This window comes from Drosophila biarmipes, chromosome 3L (genome assembly GCF_025231255.1).
Source record: "Drosophila biarmipes strain raj3 chromosome 3L, RU_DBia_V1.1, whole genome shotgun sequence".
NCBI classification, from domain to species: Eukaryota; Metazoa; Arthropoda; class Insecta; order Diptera; family Drosophilidae; genus Drosophila; species Drosophila biarmipes.
This window is the reverse complement of record NC_066613.1, coordinates 5588847-5608475: the sequence shown is the minus strand read 5'-3', so window position 1 is coordinate 5608475 and position 19629 is coordinate 5588847. Positions and strand designations below refer to the sequence as shown.

The window sequence follows — 19629 nt, the reverse complement described above, 5'->3', positions numbered from 1 at the left end:
ATCCACGATGTCACATTAAAATTGATTGCTTCTTTGACCACTTCAAAGTTTTCTGAATGATTTTACCAAATATACCATGATACTAAGGGACACGAGTTTTTCCCTGTTCATCGATAAGCTGGAGCTACTGGGACCCGCCAAGGGTGCGGGGTGCAAGGATGCTGGACGTTCCTGCAACAGGATGCCAAGCAAGTGCCCACGCAAGCAAATGTCAAATGTTGGAATGGCAAACTTCAATATTGTCGACTGCCCGGCAGCCAAAACGAGCGCAGGAATTTTTTAATTAGCCTGTTCTGTTCTTTGCCGAGAGTTAGGGGCAAATCACTGATAAGTAGCTTACTGGAGAGGTCTCTTTATCCGGGCAGTCCATTCATCCCCCACATGGACCCGTAGTGCTGTGTGCACAGCTTGTTATTATTAATTATGCATGCGTTGATTTTGTCATTATGCAATTTCGTTTGAGGCATTAAATATATATCGCTGGCTATTCGTTTCTGGCATTTGTTTGTTATTATCCCTGCCCACGCAAACTCAACCTCCGCCAGTCCCCAGTCCCCAGTCACCAAACCCGTGCTCCTGGCATTGTCCTGATTGTTTGCGCTGGAGTGAAAGCTTATTCCCTGGGATTGGATTACGGACCTGTTCGGTTGGATGATGGCGTCGTTCATCCTTGTTTGCCTTTTTAACAGGCTCACGTGTAAGTTTAATTAAAAGAATAAAAGCAATACGAAAGCCACTATCAAGCGGAATGGAGAGGAAGAATTTGATTATAATTCCGCCGTTTTATTCAGCCAAATTTAAAGACCTTGGCACTTAATCATCTGTGACAAGCAAAATGTTAACAAATTATTATTGAAATCAAAAAATAAATTCAACATCGATCGGCGTGGTAAAAATTGTAAAAGTAATGGGTATATGCTAGTCGGTTATAGCCGATTATAGCGTTTCCTCTTGTTTATATCCTGCCAGGTATGCTCCAAATTTAACTTTAAGAATAATACTTAATACAACAGTTATAAGACAAAGCAATTTCAGACACTTTTGGATGACAAGTTTTGGCATAATAATAATAATTACTCCCTACCAGAATTCCAAGAATACCGTGATAGCCCAAACAAGATATCCAAAGACCTCTGCTTTTTGGCGATTCAGCATGGGCTGGCAATCTTTCGAGCACCCCAACCTATCAACAACAATCGACGAAGTGCTCGCGCCGCCATAAATTAGCAATTCCGACACACTTCACATACATTATTTGTTTCTTGAGGCTGTTTATATTTCGCCTATGTTGCAGTTTAAAATTAGAACTACTGGCCGGGCTGGCTAGTTTTGGGCGCCACCGTTAAATATTTGCTCACCGTTTTGACACAATGCGATACGCGTTTCCGAGAACACGGAAATGATGGAAAATAAATATATAGTTTGAGTGCTGCCAGGGGAAATCGCCTTTTCCCAGAATGCAGATTAGCAGATCTTTGAGAATGTAGGCAAAATACGAAGACTGTAATATAATATTTGCGAATAAAATGACTCATTTCAGAATAATTTAGACTTTGTGAAGAACGTTGAGCTAAATTTCGCTTCGGTATTTTATGTGATGAACCTAAGCTTATTGAATGGCCATTTATACTTCTCCTTAATTCATGTTAGCAAAAGGGTTAGTTTGAACTATTAATAAATCACTCGGATTATTTTAAAATTCTTCAGAATGGGTAAGGTAACACAATGTTAGGAATACTGTGCTGATTTCAAAAGATAATATTATATTATGTTTTATTGACTGAATACCTTTTTATAAATCAATTTTAGTTTTAAGTACATAAAGTACTAATAAAGTACTAATACTTAAGTACTTAGCTTCTCCTCGAAATGAAAGTAGCAGTGCCTTTTCGAATTGCGTCAGATACGCAGTCTGTTAAATGGTCAGATCCCCGTCGGTCTCAAATCCTACATCATGTTCGTTATTTGTCAGTTTTTGGTCTAGAAATTGTTTGTGTTTCCGATTCGAAAGTTTTCCCCTTTACCCGTCGAACACTCCTCCGGCAAAAGACACTCAAAATTCGATGTTTGCTTGAAATCCAGAGCCCATCCTTGGAGCGTACTGGAGAGGAGTGGCCGCCGTAGCCGCTGGTGCACCGAAAACCCGAGTTCGAGTCCGAGTCCCAGGGTCTAGTGCTGCCGACGGGGGGGATCCCCAGATCCAACTCCATATCCACGCGTTCGCCTTGAAGCCGAGGGATCGTCGCACTCGGGAACTATGTGACAGCGGCACTTTGGGAACAGCGCCAGGGCCGGGATTACCACTGGGTCTCCGGAGCAACAGGAGCCGGAATCGCAGCCTGAGATTTCGACGCCGCAGGGCACAGGATCCGAGGAGCACCAGTCGATCCCCGAGCGACAAGGCACCCGGCGCCATGGCCATTCACGAGCAGATCGACAACCTCAACATCTGGTGGTTTCCGCGCGACTTCTGTCAGTCGCGTTTCGGCGAGTTCCAGCAGAGCGGCACCAACTCCTGTACCCTCATCTCCCTGATCCTGGCCGACAAGGTGGCCAAGGCGGCGAGGTTCTACCACCGGGTGTCCGATCTGCCCATGCGGGGGTGGGAGCTCTTCGGGAACGCTATGAACGACGGGAACAACGTGTACCACAACGTGATCACGACCAACACGCCCCAGGCCAGGAATATTAACCTCAACATTCCGGACGCCATCGCGGCCATTCGCTCGCAGCACAAGATGAACTTCCGGCTGGAGGAGTGGTTCTACACGCATATGGAGGCAGATCCCAGCAGTCCGATGTACAACCGGAACGTGGCCGTGCAGCTGTCGCGGATCTTCCAGATCACGCTGCAGGTGTTCCAGCAGGCTAGCGTGCGGGACAACATGCCCTCGCACCTGTTCGCCGCCATCATCGCGGACAGTCGAACGGTGATGGTAACCTTCGACTTCCGGGCCTCGATCGTCGCCCTCTTCGACTCGCACCAGCACGGGCGGGATGCGGGCGCCGTCTTCGCCCAGTGCACGCTGCAGAACATGGACGACCTGCTCTTCTGGTTCATCAGCATGCTGCACAACGTCTACTCCAGCCGGCCGTCGCTCTTCGAGATCTCCTTCCTCAGCTCGCAGCCCGGGGTGGCCAAGCGCATCCCGCCGGCCATTAAGAAGATCGCCAGGGACCTAAAGTAGCCGGTCAAGATGAACATTCCCAGGACTTCGCACTGATCACCCAGGCCAATTGCGGTGGAAGAAAGCGGCCAGTACACACCCACCAGCCTATGCTCGAAGCAGTTCAACGAAATGTTCAAGACAAAATCTCAAGTTTCCTATAGCAGCGTTTGTGCTTTGGCCTTCAGAAATGAAATTCAAAATTTTCAGTTGACCATCATCTAATAAATAACGAACACCAATTTATGTTTGTTCCAGGACAGGGTATATTTAGTACCGATAGAGGGAAGGTCATACAGAGAAAAAGTGGCCAAAAGCTCTGATTACTCCTCTTATTCGTAAAATAAAAGGGTACATTAGACTCGATGGAAAGTGTGTAACAGATACATAAGTGAAAGCGGAATCTAGAGATTCAGCTCAAATTTAATTCTGCAAGGACTGCACTAAAGATGAGTAAAGGGTAGTCGATAGTCGATACCTCTTCAAACTTCTCATTGCTTCTTTCTTTTAATTTCCTTCATAATTAGCGCTCTTTGAAGCATCAACTACGGCTAAAAGCTCTCAGTGCATCCTGATTCGTAAAATAAAAGGGTACATTAGACTCGATGGAAAGTGTGTAACAGATAAGTGAAAGCGAAATCTAGAGATTCCTGCGCAGCGCAAATCTGATTCTGCAAGGTAACCCTCCTGTGTTTAAAGCTGAGTGAAGGGTATCTGATAGTCGATACCTCTTCAAACCTCTCATTGCTTCTTTTCTTACAATTTCCTTCAAAATTACCTTTCTTTGAAGCATCAACTACGGCTCTGCAAGTGACTTTGTCAACATTCATTTCAAAAGCTCCCTCATTCTCATTCTGAACTAATTTTTGAAATTCCGATACGCAATTTGTGTTTTAGCCGCACTTTGCCGCAGTTGGTACACGTGAACTTACAAAATTAACTTATAATTTATGCCGAACTAACTAATGGCTCTAAGAATTATTTAGTCGCGAAAACGTTTTTATTCTACCGCCTGTAGATGTGTGCGTTTTTGTTGATATTTGTTTATTTATTATTTCTGTTACCTAATTACACTTGAGTAAACAATTAATGTGAAAGACTCGAACATCTGCGCGGGGGATTTTTACTTGCTGCTGGCCATTTGTTTTGGCCTCCCTGCCAGCCGAAAATCGAGTGGCTTTAGGCAACAACAAAAGCCAAAATGACAAGAGTTAAAGTTGAACTTTGTAACGGGAATCGAGCGGGAGCGCGCGTGTGGCTCTGCTGTGTTTTCTCGACTTCTAATCAAAATGAGTTAAATAAACACATAACGTAACCTATTAAGAACTTAGTACGTGACAACAATTTAAATATTTATAAAGTAAACAGAGAGCCGCAGAGAGGCGCGGAGAGGGAGAGGGAGTCTAAAAATAGAATCACATATCAAGGAAAATATGAGAAACAAATCGAGACCGAGGCGCAAGACGTGATAAAACGTTTAACGTTAAGTGGGAAGAGCACGGCCAGAGAAGTCACAACAGAGAAACGAGAGAACGAGAGAACTACCAGGACAGAGAGAGGGAGGAAGAGAGAGAGAGAGAGAGAGAGAGCAATGCAACGAGTTACAATCAACAAACAACAGCCACAAGTTGTGTAACGTAAAAATATCGCGTAGCCGCAACGTGGGCCGTGTCCACATGCGGCTCTCCTTCCGCTGCTCTCCGGCTTGCTCTCTCCCGCTCCCCCTCCCTTTCCAGCAGCGCAACAAGTTGCAGTGGGACGTCTGTTTTTTGGGCGGGGAGCCGCCTGTGTTGCACTTTTCAGCCGAAGTGGCTTGCTGCTGCACGTGTGTGTGCACATTCCTACGTACAAATTGTCTGGCCGTCTAAAAATAAAACCTGCACACTAAAAATAGAAACCAGACGCAAACACGACAGTCCATTGGTCGGCGGATAAACCAACACGACATTACACATTTCAACAAACAGACATCACCGGGGGTTCCCCGGAGGGGGACCAGTGCCTTTCGGGCAACTCGAAATCGGGGAACTGAGATGGGGGGGCTCCCAGGGGGAGTGGGCATCAACGAATTCCACGCACCGCCAGTCGCCGCCAATTTTCATCGAGGCGCCGGGTTTAAAGTACATGCCGGACCGCCATAACACTCCCAAACAACCATATACCTTCCTACGACCCATTCTCCGTTTCACTTCCGATTCAATCTCTAGAATTCATGGGAGTTTGCTGGGACCCTAGTTTTATTTCAATTTCGATTGAAAATAGATTGCGCAAAGTATTGAAAAAAGTTCTCAAAGTGGCAGAAGTATTTACGTAAAGTAATTTCCTGTATTAGGTAATCTGTATATCCTTACTTTAGAAAGAATGGGTCCACAGTAACTTAGATAGAAAGGCGATGGAACAAACTGTGATTTGGGTTTACTATATATATATATACATGCCTGGAAAACAAAGTGTAGCTTGAGCATGTTGGCCATTAAGAAATTGTGAATTGACTTTATATTTGGAAGAGAAGCTGAAACTAAACCCCCTCACTTCCCCAGCAAGACGGCTTCAAACAAACTCCTTACCTGTACTTACTTAAGGCATTTCAAAAATCACGACCAGATTAATATTTAAATATATTTAAGAGTAAGGCTTTGGGAAATTTCAAATTCCGCTTCGAGATTCTATTTACTTTCGATTTGCGAGACTTTGCCATTCGTCTCGGTGGCAATCAGTTCAAGGACACTCCCCACATGCAGGACCGCCCTTTTAAATCCTCTTGCTGCTATCAATCATCAACAAGTTGACCCCACAAAGGGCACACCAACAAATCCCTTGGCCCAGAAACTGTCGCACAATGAAACATTATCTCGCCACACAGAACACCCACACGTGGAGGACTCGAAAAAGGGTTCAAAGGCCCCTATAAATGGGCTTAGCAGGGCCCGTTGGTCCTTAACTGGCCCGCCATTAGTTAGATTATTGGGCCCAAATGTGCAATTCGATTTCATCGTCCTTCGAGGCGCTTTCGGCGAGAGATAGTGTGTGCGGATGATTCCTAATTAGAAGTGGGGGAGCGGACTCCGGTTCGGTAATGAGAAGTGACGGAGAAGCCTTTAAAGTTTACGCTCCACCGAGTGAGTGAAAGTGGAACTGGGGCGGGACGGAACCAGAGCCTGTCAGACGGGTATGACAAATGAATGGCCATCTCGGCCTGGTCATAGGTGCTCCATGTCCGCAAGGACACTCCGTGCCACCGAATGGGGGATTGGCATATCAGGGAGGACCGATGGGGAAACGACAGCTCATGTCAGACGAGCTGATTGCTTGCCTATGGCCAAGAGCAAAGAGCAAGCGACTGGGGGGATTTGCATTTTCTACCACAAGACCATGCCAATATTTCTATAATAATAAGTGCATCAACCTTATATTGCACTTTCTCATTACTAGCTGATCGGGAATAGTCCTACAAGTACCATCTTTGTAAGGTGAATTGCTGAAATTTAGAAGTGATTTTACTTACAACATACCCAATATGAGTAACAGTGATAACAGTGTTATCATCATTTGCGTTCTGCTTTTCGAAAAGTTGCCGAATGACGTACCCGGAAAAATCTGCGGAATACGTTCCAGCAGAATGTCTTTGTCGTCACATCGCCCACTGCAATCAAGTTACATCCCAAACGAACTGTTGACTGTTGTCCTTCTTTCCTTCCGAAAACTTTTCCACCTTTTTCTCCAGGCCCTCACAACCCGTGATTCGAATTGAAATCAGGCATCCATAGCCGAATACAACCAGCAACAATTTGTTGAATGAAAGTGAAAAACAAATCTACAGCAATAGCAATTTCATGGGAGGCAAACAGGCAAAAGTCCAAATGAAGCAAAAACTTCCATTTGTCCATTGAAGAAAATAAATTTGAATGAACGTTGTAGGAGAGAGCTCAGACTAAGAAATACCCACTAAACTAATGTTAAATACCTAGCATAATTTTGGATTCGCCTTGACTCTTATAAATTTGTAAATTATGTTATGATCTTGACTTGTATTAAGTCAAGTTTTTGGTGAAGTATACAAATTTATTATATTTTTTATTATTATTTATTACTTATTATTTTTTTTTTGTATTTCTAAAATCCATATTTAAAATATATGTAAAGTAAAATGGTTAATGATAATGCATAACATTTTATAGTGCCTTTGTTCACACTGCCTGCCTTCACCCATTCTATCACACCCTTCCGCGCTACCCGATATGCAGCAGGTGTATTACCCTTGTTGATGTAATTGCCGAGATAATGGAAAAAATATATATGGTAATCGAAAAATTGAACTTGAAACAAGAGTGGCCGGCTGGCCAAAAAACTTCCAACTTTAATTAATAAAAAACCGTATAATCCGATTTTTAGTGTAAATAGAACGCTTTATTGACCGTAATGAACTAAGTGATTTGTATGCCTTTTTTGCGTTGGATGAAATCACTTTATTCTTCAGGAGTAGAATGCAACCTTTTTTGTTAAATTGGTTTTACATAATAAACGTGAATAAGTGCTCACTCTTAAGAGCTTAAAAAATGTGCTTTATCCTTGATGGTTCGTCCGCTTTAAAACCAAAACACATTTTAAATAAGAAAATGTAAGTTTAAATTTCAAGAAAATTGTATCTTAAAGCGATACCAATTAAATCATCAAAAATCTTTCAGATAAATGCATTGTAGGCAGTGAACCGCTTTGAACTAAAACGGTCTTCATTCGAAATGTTCACATAATTGCTAACGCTCTGAAGTGGAATTAGTCATCGTGCTTGGACTCTCCATTGTTATAAACCTACGGAAATTGCACTCGTCAAAATGAATTCCTCAGTGGGAAAGTGTTTCCATTTAAGATCATTCTCGCCCCCCTCAGAAATTGTTGAGGCTCTGCTGAGCGGGCTGAGGACCAGAACGGTGGCAGCATTGTCAGCACATGTGTTACAAACTGAAATTTCACTTTCAAAGAGACCAAAAGCGACGCTGATGATGATGAGGCTGTGTGGCGGACAAGGGGAGCTGCGGAATGGCTCCATGCATACCATGGCCTTAGCTGCAGCTCCATCTCAAGCTCCAGCCCCTCGACAGCCCCCGGCTCCTCCCGTTGTGAGGCGCCGTTTTGCTGGCCGTAAAAGGAGACAAACCCATGACGGCAGCTTTGGCATTTAACAAGCAAGGCACAGCTTAAACGAAGCCAGAAAGAGAAAGATACCGTGCACTACAAACATTTTTAAAGGCAAAGATATCCATAAGATATTCGGCATTGCAAATCGTCGGAGCTATTTTGCTGAAATATCATTTTGGGTATCGTTTGCTCCTCAAATCTATTGATTCGGATAGATGGATTCGGATTTGTCATGCCTACAAGCCTAGCCTAGACTTCCAGAATATACGTTGATAAGGGCGGATAAGTATAAGCATAGTATATACAGAATAAATCAGAGACTATAATGACAATTAATGACAAAAACCGTATTTGTAGACGAATTGGGAAATAAAAGCGAACTCTTTTATATATGACCATTTAAAAAAAGTTGACAAAACCTGACAAAACTGATAAACAATATATTTTCGAATCATTTTCCAATAAATGCTTAAGTTTTCTTTAACTCATTCCCCATTGTATGAGTAAAAGCTAGAATCTTTAAATTTTTTAAGTTCTTCGTATTAACAGCCCGTTTAAGCTGCCCTTTGGGCCGCACTAAACATTTTAAATTCAGACAAGTTCACATTCAATAGGATGAAATAAATTTTCGCAGTGTAGAGAGAGACCCACTACGAGGATAGGAAAGGCGCAGCCCCCGACTGGTCCTAACCATTTTTGGGGAGCGGGCTCGGGCTCGGGCCACAACAACGGGTCGTGTGAAAGTGAAGGGCTCGCAGTGACTCTTGAGGTCGTTGCCAAAATTGTGGCGCATCTGAAGCCTACTGACAACAGCCGCCGCATCATTTATGAGCGGTGCGGCGGAGTTATGAGTGGAGGAGCAGCTTGCAGTCCGCGCTGCAGGTCGGTGTCGCCGTTTCAGTCGCCGTTTCAGTCGCCGCTCGGAACCTCTCGCTCCCTCGCGGGCTGCCATGCAAAGCAGACCTGGGAGCTGCAGCGGTGTTGGTGCTGCCAAAAAACTGGATTTTCTAAAAATAGACCGTGGGGAAATACTTGAATACGCGCCACATGTGCAACGGCCGCCAAAAGGCACAAACACAACAGCAAAAAGCACCACAACGCAAATCAAGCTGAGTTGCAGAAACGAGAGGCAACTCAGACGCCAACTCAAAGCTCATCTCCTGTTAGGATCCGATCCCCATCCCCATCCCCATCCCCTCCTCGACCATCTCCACCCGAAAAGGGTTGAGGGCCAACAGGAAACGGAATTTCCGCTCCACCCAAAAATAGTCAGAGGGAAAAACCAGTCCGTTGTTCAGCCTGCAAATATAATGCTGCCATGCCTTTCGGCCATAAATTCTTGGGATTCTACGGAGTGTGCAATCAAAGTGGAGAAATTCAAATCGCTCGAATTGCTCCAAAATGAACATGGCTTCCCCTAAATCCTCCCGTCACCTCTTTGATAACACATTTTCCGAATGGCTTAAAGGATTGTTATCTTAATCTACTGCGAGGGGCTCTCTTAGAGCTCGTTTCCCCCAAGACGTCGAACTAAAAAAGTATTTATGTCTGAAAAAATATGATATTCTCGGATAACTCATTTTCTGCTAGCAAGTAAAGCATGCAGACATTACTTCCCCTTGTCCTGAAATCTCAACTTGAGCCCATTTTCGTTGAAATAATTTTTGTTTCCAAGTGCACCAACCAATGTCCCAGCCTGGCCGCAACTGTTCAGAGTCCCCACCTAATATTCCGGCTGAATTGGATCTCCTCAAGAGCTAATCAATGCAGCAGAAAGTTCGCCTATCAAGATTATCCAGTTTCCTTTTTGCAGCCCCGCCTATTAGAAGTGTTTTCTATTTCATCGATGATGCCTTAGCAGGCTCCCAAGAGTGTTTCCCAGCCAATGCGTCGCGACGAAGCCTCAGCGTCGCAGCCTCACATCTGGGTGAATGCACTCGAAAAAATAACATCATGATATGAAAATGGATAAGATACCAATATGAAATATTCCGAACATTAGAAAACACATTTAAGTATAGTAAGTATTTCACTAAGAACAAAGAGGAACACTTTAAATGATACCCCGAGTCATAACTACGTAATATTCATTTGTCAGCATGGCTTTTGGAAATTGTTATTCTTGAATTCCAAGGACGCTTTTTAGGAGTGTGCAAGCCCCTCGCTCCTCAGCTGTCCTTGCCATCTTGGCCAGTTTGCGTTTGTTTGGGTGACAGGGTGGCTGCCTGGCTCTCTGGCTGGCTGGCTGGCTGGATGGCTGGATGGCTGGATGGACTGGCTCCGACTACTTGGGGCTGGGTTGGCTTGATGGGTTTAACAATTTAACAAGTTCCATGCAAGTTGCTGCTGCTGCTGCTGCCTCTGTGTCTGCCATTGCACGCAAAGTGGTTTAACTGGTATTATTATTATTATTTTTATTAACTATAGTGGCCAGTTATATGGCTCATTCCTTTCCAGCTCATTCTCCGCTCTCTGCTCCGGTCGAGAGTTGGCATTCCAAGTGCGCCAAACCCACCCAAACTAATTTCAAATCTTTGCCCCCCGAGCCGTGTGTAATGCGGCGTATACGTAATAATTTCTTGAGCACTTGTTCATTAATGTTATTGTTCTCTCCTCAGCCATTAGGTCATTATGTAAAGCGACAGTTCCTGTCGAGGAAGATATATGAAGTGCAGGGCAAAGGCGATAAGAGTCAAGGGTAAGTCGAACCGAGTAGTAGATTCCTCAAGTTGCAGCCGCCAGGATTCAAGAATGAATCTTGAGCCCAGCTGGGGGAAACTTTGAAAGGGTTTATGAGCGAGAAACGGCGAGGATTGCATTGGTGAATCAGACGGAAAATGAGAGCGGGTAAATTGAAAACGCATTCGATAAAACAGGAGCAAGAAAAAAGGTTTAAGTGCGTAGCAAGAATGCTTAAATAACTTGATTAATTGCGAGAAGTGGAATTCATTAGAAGTTTCTTCTTCGCCAGTTCTCGTTAACTTTACCTTTGAATGGCATTACCTCGCCGATTGGTTCCCCGAAGCGGAAATCACTTCCTCCTAGATACCTGGCAGAGGCTTGCCAAATCTTTAGCGACACAAAAATCCCAGAGAACAATCTCTAATCTCATTCGGCTGGCCAGCAGCTACAAACCTTCGATCCGATGCACAGCGCGTGCCGAAGCACAAGCCTTGAGAAAAGTGAAACAAAACTGGGACGATCGTCGCAGACCATACGCCTCTCCAGCTCCTCACTCCTACTCCTCCCCTCCTCCTGGGCCTGAGCCGAGCGCCAAGGCCATTTATAAATACCCCCAGCTAAAAATAGCATTTGCTGTTGTGGCCAGGCCACGCATTTGTTGTTCCCTTTAAGCAAACAGCGCAACAAAAGGCAGCGAAGCAGCAGCGATTAATGGCAGGCGGTATGCAAACAGCAAATGGCAACGGCGACTTGTTCTGGGCCCGAGTCGAGCCAGCGATATCCACTGCAGAGCCAAAGATCCCCAAGCGAGCGCAGATTGGAAACCGAAAGTCGGCGCTGATACGGCCGATGTTTTATTAATAAGTTTAGTGTCTACACATGCCAGAGTTTCGGCCGCGCGACTAAAAAAAGATCCGTAGCCCACATTTGATTGACTATACTGTGTGCGGGGCGACCGGCACTCCAGAGCGGCATTATCGCGGCCCAGGTCTTCGTGTTCGCCTACTCGCTTTGTTTTGGGGTGTTGGCTGATAACAGCGGAGCGCCCTCCCTCCGCTCGATTGGAATTTCTGCACATCGAATTGTGTTAATAGTACGCACAGCACAACAGGCAATCACCGCCTCTTGAACGTCTTCGATTCCAACAAACATAATCATTATGGGGCCAGGCAGGCGGGTTTCTCGCCCCTTCCTTCGCATTTATTTTGTGGCCCGCCAAACCGATTCAGCACACCTTCGCTGCACACTCAGTCACCCACACACACGTGTGCCCACTAACAGATACGAAATTTATGGTTTTATGGTTTGCCGAATATAATAATCGAGCAACAGTTGGGGCGACTGCGTACGAAATCCCATTCGAGCTGCAAATGAAAATATTTCGATAAATGAACAGCAATTTGTTTTGCACAAAAAGTTGATGGGGAAAATGCACAAACAAAAGCAAAGGCGCACAGTCAGTATGACATTTAGTAGTGCAGGCAAAGGGGAGGCCTGGGAAGTTTGTTTCCACGGCATTCGGGCTTGTTTTCGATAATTTAGCTAGAAACTATTCCCATTTAATCTGCGAAAATCCGAAAAATAATTATCACCACCTTGCAATTAATAAGTGCATTATCGCGTGGGTATTACGGGCTGTACTGGTCCTTGTGAGTCTGAGTATTCCAAACCATTTTTCCCGATTTAAAACTGCCGTAGTAGTTGCCACTTGACATATAGGAAGAACGCAATTAAAATGTACATGAGCTGCGGCGGAACCCCTTTAAAGAACTTGAAAATTCGTAGGAAACCGTCATCGACAGAAAATCCCAACTTAAATGAGGAAGCCGTTTCACGGCAAACGAAGTGGCTCTCAAAACTGCGAAAAGAAGGCCAGAAGTAGGGACCCAAGAAAAACGCGAAGATGGTTTATCCTCCTTGGCGCCGTGCAATTCGTTTGATTCCTAATTGATTGGAATTAAAATAATTGGTCGGCAAGCGGCGCCGGCAAAGCGCTAAACCATGCCGAGGCCCACCTCCCGCCGGAGCACTCTATCAATTCGCTGCCGGCGTCGTCTATTTATTTTGTTATTAAATAATAAGACACAAATTAATGCAATTTGTTTACTCAACCAACCCGGCCGAACTCAAGGCAGGCGGTCCCCCAATTAACCCCCCAAGAAGAATTGCCGGGCAAAAAATAAATAAAGAAGACTACTACGAAAAATACAGTAAGCTGGGGCCGGAGAAGACCGAAACCTATTTCTATTTTCTGATTAGTCATTGTCTGGCCACGCGACACCGACGCCGAAGAGTAGAAAGCGAAAACGCATTAATTAGGCAGTTAAGGTCTTCCAGATGCTATCGGCGCAAAAACCCCCAGAAGAGAGGCCCATCTCGACGTGCCCAGCCCCACTGGCGGCACCTCTGCGACCAGGTCTCCAAAGCCCCTCGATCCGCCGATAGCCACTGACTTCCAGGTGGGGAGACAGCAATGCCAAACCCCAAACCTCCGACAGAAACCTCAAATTTGACACCCATGATAAATGGTCTCTGTTTCTTCAGCTGCTAGTTTTTGTTTATGCCTCCGGCTACCTGACCAAACTGGATGTGGAGGTCTTCAATTTGTTTTGTCTTCGCTTTTCTTTCCGCCAGATTCAATTAATCGGCGTTTACTTAAGTTATCCGATGATGAAGGCCAATCAAATACTCTTCAAGAGTAATTGGATTTGCGGCGGCTTTTCTAATGGAGTTTGATTACATTTAAGTGGGCCTCTTTTGTCTGAGAAGAGATCTGGTTGTTTTAAAATAAAAGTATAAAAATAAAACGCTTCAAAGCATTTTTTCGCCTAAACTAAACGTCTAATTAAAAGGAGTTTAATTCTAAAATGCAACAAATCATCCAAGCATAGATCCTATACATTTATTCTTTAGGGACATCAATTGAACTGGGGTTATCTACGACAACATGACAAAAGTTGGTCCCAGGCAGATGGAAAAGTGTCAGTCTGTGTAAGCCACAAATATTCGGATGGAGAAACTTTGCGAGTTGCAATAGTTTCTAAAATCTGAAATTAAATTAATAACAAACTTCTCTGCGAATATAGAATACATGACGGAAGTACCAACCTCCCTTGAGCATAATTAAAAGATGACATAAGTATTTTAGTGGTAACTTTCATCTTAGAATACATTTTATTCGTTATTTTTTCAACTTAAAAAGTGGAAACATTTTGAATCCCCCAGAACACTGAGTTATCATAAGGATGCTTGACTACTTTGTCTTCGCCCTGCCAACCAAGTTACCATTGGTATGCCTCAGCAATTAAGACCCTCGGCCGAAGAACGATCGTTATCCCAGCCCACTCACCATTGACTTTTCCCAGCTAATTTAATTGCGGCCCGGCTCCAGTAGCCCATTGACTGATAGGCCCATTGAACTTGTAACCCGAAAGGCCCCTCCGCCGCCAATCAAAGCCAGTTAAGTTGGGTCCCTACGTTCTGCCGGAGCAGCCAAGTCGTCGCCTCCACTCCATTGATTGATGGACGCGGCGGCTCTTCCGGCTCTTCTGGCTCTTCATTCAGGCCCGAGTGGGGTTTACACATATTTTGAAGCTAATTACCCGGCGCCTCCGACTCGCAATCAAAGTGCTATCGCGCACCCACGTAAATTATGGGAAGGCGCAAGGAATTACTTGTCATACTCCTAAGTACGTGGGTATGAACGAATTGAAACACCTGATAAGAGCCGAGATAACCAAATGATTTTGTCGACACACAAAAACAAACAATTGACTGGGCGAAGCGAAACCGAGTTCAACAACATAATCACTTGAAATGTCAGTTATAAGACCACTCGGCCGCTCCACGGAGCCGCAAAAGCGATCCATCGTCTTTGGATCGCGTTTCGAGTGTTGCCATTGACGTCTAATTGCCGCTTAACAAATTCATTCAGCTTACTTTGTTTTGCCTTCGGCCTGGCTCCGTGAATATGACAGTTAAGGCTCGAATACGATTCAAGAGATTTCGGTTCTTTGTCGGACTAATCGGCGGATAGGTGGGGAAAAGCTGAATCGGAGCGGCGACGGTAAGAATAATTTTGTTTGTTATTTTGCGGTGTTTTTGTATTTTCAACGCGCTTTTGTTGCCAGACTTGAACGGCTGCCGGTCGCATGGAAATTGGGTGCCCTTGGCTGACTTCCGCGTTACGATGAAAGTGAATAGATAACAGAGGAGGAGCAAAGGCATTGGCTCCAGCTCAGCTCCCTGTCTCACATTGTGCTGCTTTGTTTGGACTCGGCCTGGTTAAAATGCATCCTGTTAAATGGCGCTACAACATGAATCTGAAATTTATTAGCTCCCCTCCGTTGCACACGAAGAATAGACAAAAAAGTGCACACTCAACTATAATTAGAAAGCTGGCAAACGAGCTTAAGTAAGTCACACACTCCAAGACCATTAAGACCATTGAACACAATTTAAATATTGACCAGATGTCAAAGCGAGCCAAATTAATTAAATACTGTTCAAAGTCCGCGGCTATTTTTAGGCTGCTCAGATTTGACTGTTTGCACAGACTAATCTCGGAGCCAGAGGTCCGCTAACACCTTTGGCATAATCAGCCAGAAGTCCAGTGTTTCCAGCTCCATCCCCGCACACGCCGCCCGCCTAATGAATATACAACGATTTTTTCCTGTTTTCATGGTGCTCCGATATATGTAAGAGAACGTATCTACAAATGTGCACGGGTAGGCACATCACTGGAGCCCGACCAGCCGACGTATCTCATTACTAATCGCGGTTCTTTGCAACTGCCGGGCTCTATTTTTAGACCGCGCGAATTCAGAGAGAACAAAATTTATTGTTTACATAAGGGTTATCTTTAAATTATCATTAATTTATCGTGCATAATAAATGTGTGGCTCTCCATGTCAGCATACTGCCTGCCTCATGTGCCAGTGGACTTGCGGGTGTCGCTAGATCGTAGCTGTATGGCTGCGAGGAAATAACGAAATCGAGCTGGGATAAAATGTGTAAATTACTGAGACCAGCAACTGCAAACACAGGTTCGGCCGAGTTCGAGTGGCGAGGTCTTAAGACTTCCGCATTGCCCCTGAACGGTTCATAATCCGAGTCCGAAACATCTTGCCTTAGTCCCTCGAAGAGCTGCACCCAGAAGCCCTAATTTCGTGCAACTTTTAATTGAGTTGGCAACAAGTTAGTTGTGCCGCCTGGCCCTGCTCTCGCCCTCGCACACTTCTGGGAACTATAAAAAAGAAGCAGCGTTGTATCCATCAAACAGCCAATAGCTTCGTATTTGCATATCGAACCTAGTTTTTAAACTGAGTTGCCAAAACGCTTTTGGCTCTTCGAAGCTGCGAGGAGAGCAGCAGAAGCTCGAGTGAGTTTGGACAGCCGCTGAATCAGACTTTGACGTTGAAAATCGAGAAATAAACGTTAAAACTACAGACCCACATACATACGAGTATCTGCGATGTACACCCATGCGCGAGGTATTGTATAAGAAAGTCGAGTTGTGTTCATTGCACAAATTTTGCACATGTTCGCTTTCATTTATGATTAAATAAGCAATTAGCACTTCTTGGGTAGATTGGCAGTCGAATATGTAAAGTGTTGCACGCGGGTAGTGGTACATTTCTGGAGCGGTAAGGGGTCGAAAAAGCAGGCGACAAAAATTACTACTCGGGTAATTACACACACACTTCAAAAAACATTATAATGCCATTTTCACTAATCCTGTCTTCCTTTTAAGTTCTGGGCGAGGCAAATAACATCAGAGGATTCCCTGCTTCAACATCCCTTTACCTGGGCGGCACACAAAAAGGCATTGATGAAAAAGCTATACTCACGCGATATTTTCGTTGTATAATTTGTAATGTTGTGGTGCAGATGCTGATGTAAGCCCAACAACAGCTCCAAATGTTGCAATGTTGGTTTCAGTCAAATAACTTGCTACACTTGGTGTGAAAGGCAATTTCGATTAGGGATGTGGGTCGTGTGTCAGGCTGAATCATAAAGTCCTAGTAATAGATTTCAGTCCTTCCGCTGATGGTATTTTTAATGTTTACATTGAACTGGAGCTGCAAAAATACGAAATGTTTTAATATTTTTTCATGAATTAAAAATTGATAATAAACAAGAAAGGAAGTTAGCTTAGGCAAGCCGAAGCTTGTATACCCCTGCAGTTATGAGAAATAATCAATGTTAGTAACACCATGTTTAATTTTTACGGATTGTGCTAGCTTCAGAGGTATAATATTTCATTATTTGTGTGAACGTTTTCTTGGCAGCTGTATATTAGAGTCACCCGATTTTTTTTAAATCTGATTCGAAATTCCTAAAAATGTTCGATCGTTCCTATGGCAGCTTATGATATAGTCGTCCGATTTTAATAAATAAAATTAAATTCAAAATTCAGAACTAATTAAAAAATGTTATTTCCAAGCGTAGGGTTAACGCCAAAGATATAATTAAAAACATGTTTTTTCGATTATTCCGATGGGAGCTATTAGACATAGTTGGGAAAGTTTCAGCCTGATAGTTTTAAAACTAAGAGACTAGTTTGCGTAGAAACGAACGGACAGACGGACGGACATGGCTAGATCGACTCGTCTAGTCATGCTGATCAAGAATATATATATATTATGGAGTCCGAAACGTCTCCTTCACTGGTTGCAAACTTTATACCCTATGCAAGGGTATAAAAATGTGTGTAAATATTGAAGGGAAAGCGCGATGAAGGTCATATATTCTCGATCTGATGGCCGGAAAACGGGCAATTAGCGAAATGCCAAAGTTGTTGAACCGAATTAAGTTGACCAATTTTACATAAAATGTGTGCGTATATTAAAGGGATTTCTGTAAGCGCAGCTTTTTGTCGGTCCTACGCATAAATTAAAAGGTTTTCGGACCTTAAAATACAATTTACAAAACTTTAATGTTCCAGATTCATTTTCATTTAAATTAATGTTATATAACTATATACATATAAGGATAACCGTCAAATGATCAACCAGGACTGAAACCAAAATATTTTCATAATCATTTTTATAATACAGTGGAACGATTGCATATTTTCTGTGTTCTATTGAAGACATTTATATTGCTTAGAATATTCCGCCCGAATTCGCAGATTTTTGCATTTTACTAAATAATGTCGACTTCCATTTTGGCACTTCCGCGAGCGCATGTTTATATTATATTACAATATTATGAAAATTAAAGCTCAAAAAACCCCATCATTTACATCAAACAAAGAGCTAAAAAAAAGGCTTCTGAATGGCGAAAAGAAATCCAGAAAACGTATATTTCCTTTTTTTATTTACACTAAGTGGGTATAAACGTACGTTCTCGATAATTTACACAAGTACGCGAAATTGTAATCTTTTTAATTGAAACTAATAAAATGATTGATATAAAATTTATCAAATTCGCCACAAATTATGTTGGTAAGCTGGAAGGTACGCTTTTGAACAGCTGTTGATGGGTTTTATTTTCCCTCGATGCATTGAAATTTTCTTCCCTTCCCCAGTTTCCACTTTTCCGATGCACAAGCTGTTGCTTCATTCCCCTCTGCCAATTGCAGTTGCCGCACTCAAGGGAAAGGTCACAGACACTGTGATATTATTACTTATATTTCACAATTAAAAAATGTGAAAAATAATATTTTATCTGCCTTGGACCTTTTATTAATTTCTCATTTTAAATTACCCTTTGCTTGTTCTAAAAGCCCGCTCCGCATAATCCCTAACGATGTCAATTAAGTGACTGTTTGCAGTGGCAACAAATTAGCCTGAATCAACAAGGCAAAAAGCTAAAAAAATAAAGCAGAAAATGGAAGTGAAAATAATTTCCAAGCTTTTATTGAGAAAAAACGCCAACGCAGCATCCTCGCAGAATGGCGCACTACAGAGATCCCAAGGATTATAAAGAGCTTCAATGAGGGGGCCAATATAAGGGGTCCACCGATTAAAGCTGAATTGCAAATGTAAAATAAATGCGAAAAAATATATCCTTTAAGTGCTCTGCTCCACACCGATAAATAACAAATAATAACAACAAATGAGAAACAAATTGTGTGCCGACCGCTGATCTAGTATCTATAAAACATTCTGCAAGCCAGGCCTTGGCTAAGCGTTGGATTTTTCACGTCGAAAATGTGGGGGCAACTCTTTCATCTGTTGCTCCTGCTGCCGCCCAATTTAAATTTGACTCCTGGTAGTCACGGTGCAACGGGCCCCTTTGACATTCACAATCAATTCATGTTAGCCATGTTAGCCAAACCTGCACCACCTCTCCCGAGCTCGACCACTGCCATACAGGAGGTTATGTAGCTCGGTGACAAATTGAGTTTAAGCTGGCGCTGCCTTTTTTCCGCGGGCTCACATGAGCAGCGGCGTGGGCGGGAGCACGCCTACAACATGGAGTACTGGCGGACAGATGCAAATTAAGTCGGCGAGTGGGGCAGAGTTAATTGCTTTCAGGCAGCGCTGCAGCGCCTACTCAGAAAAGTATGCTAAGCAAACTTGAGCATTTGAGTTTTTCAGAAAACTGAGAGGATACCAGCCGAGTTATTAAAAAACTTTTGTGCCAGTATCCCAGGTTATTCTTTTCCAAGTATACACTTCGCCCAGCCTTCTGACTT

General features: G+C 43.6%; 2 protein-coding genes across 6 annotated transcripts in view; one reads left to right on the top strand and one right to left on the bottom strand.

The window, feature by feature from the left end:
- Positions 1-19629, bottom strand: part of LOC108030818 (receptor-type guanylate cyclase Gyc76C) — a 40187-nt gene that overhangs the window by 7942 nt on the left and 12616 nt on the right. For all 5 annotated transcript variants that reach the window (XM_017103926.3, XM_050885980.1, XM_017103925.3 and 2 more), the window contains one exon: positions 16835-17065. The gene's annotated coding sequence lies outside the window, so the exon portion shown is untranslated. The remainder of the gene's footprint in view (positions 1-16834; positions 17066-19629) is intronic.
- LOC108030821 (uncharacterized) lies at positions 1907-3409 on the top strand. The gene has a single exon (XM_017103935.3). It carries the CDS (start codon positions 2415-2417, stop codon positions 3186-3188), a length of 774 nt encoding a protein of 257 aa, XP_016959424.1. The 5' UTR covers positions 1907-2414; the 3' UTR covers positions 3189-3409.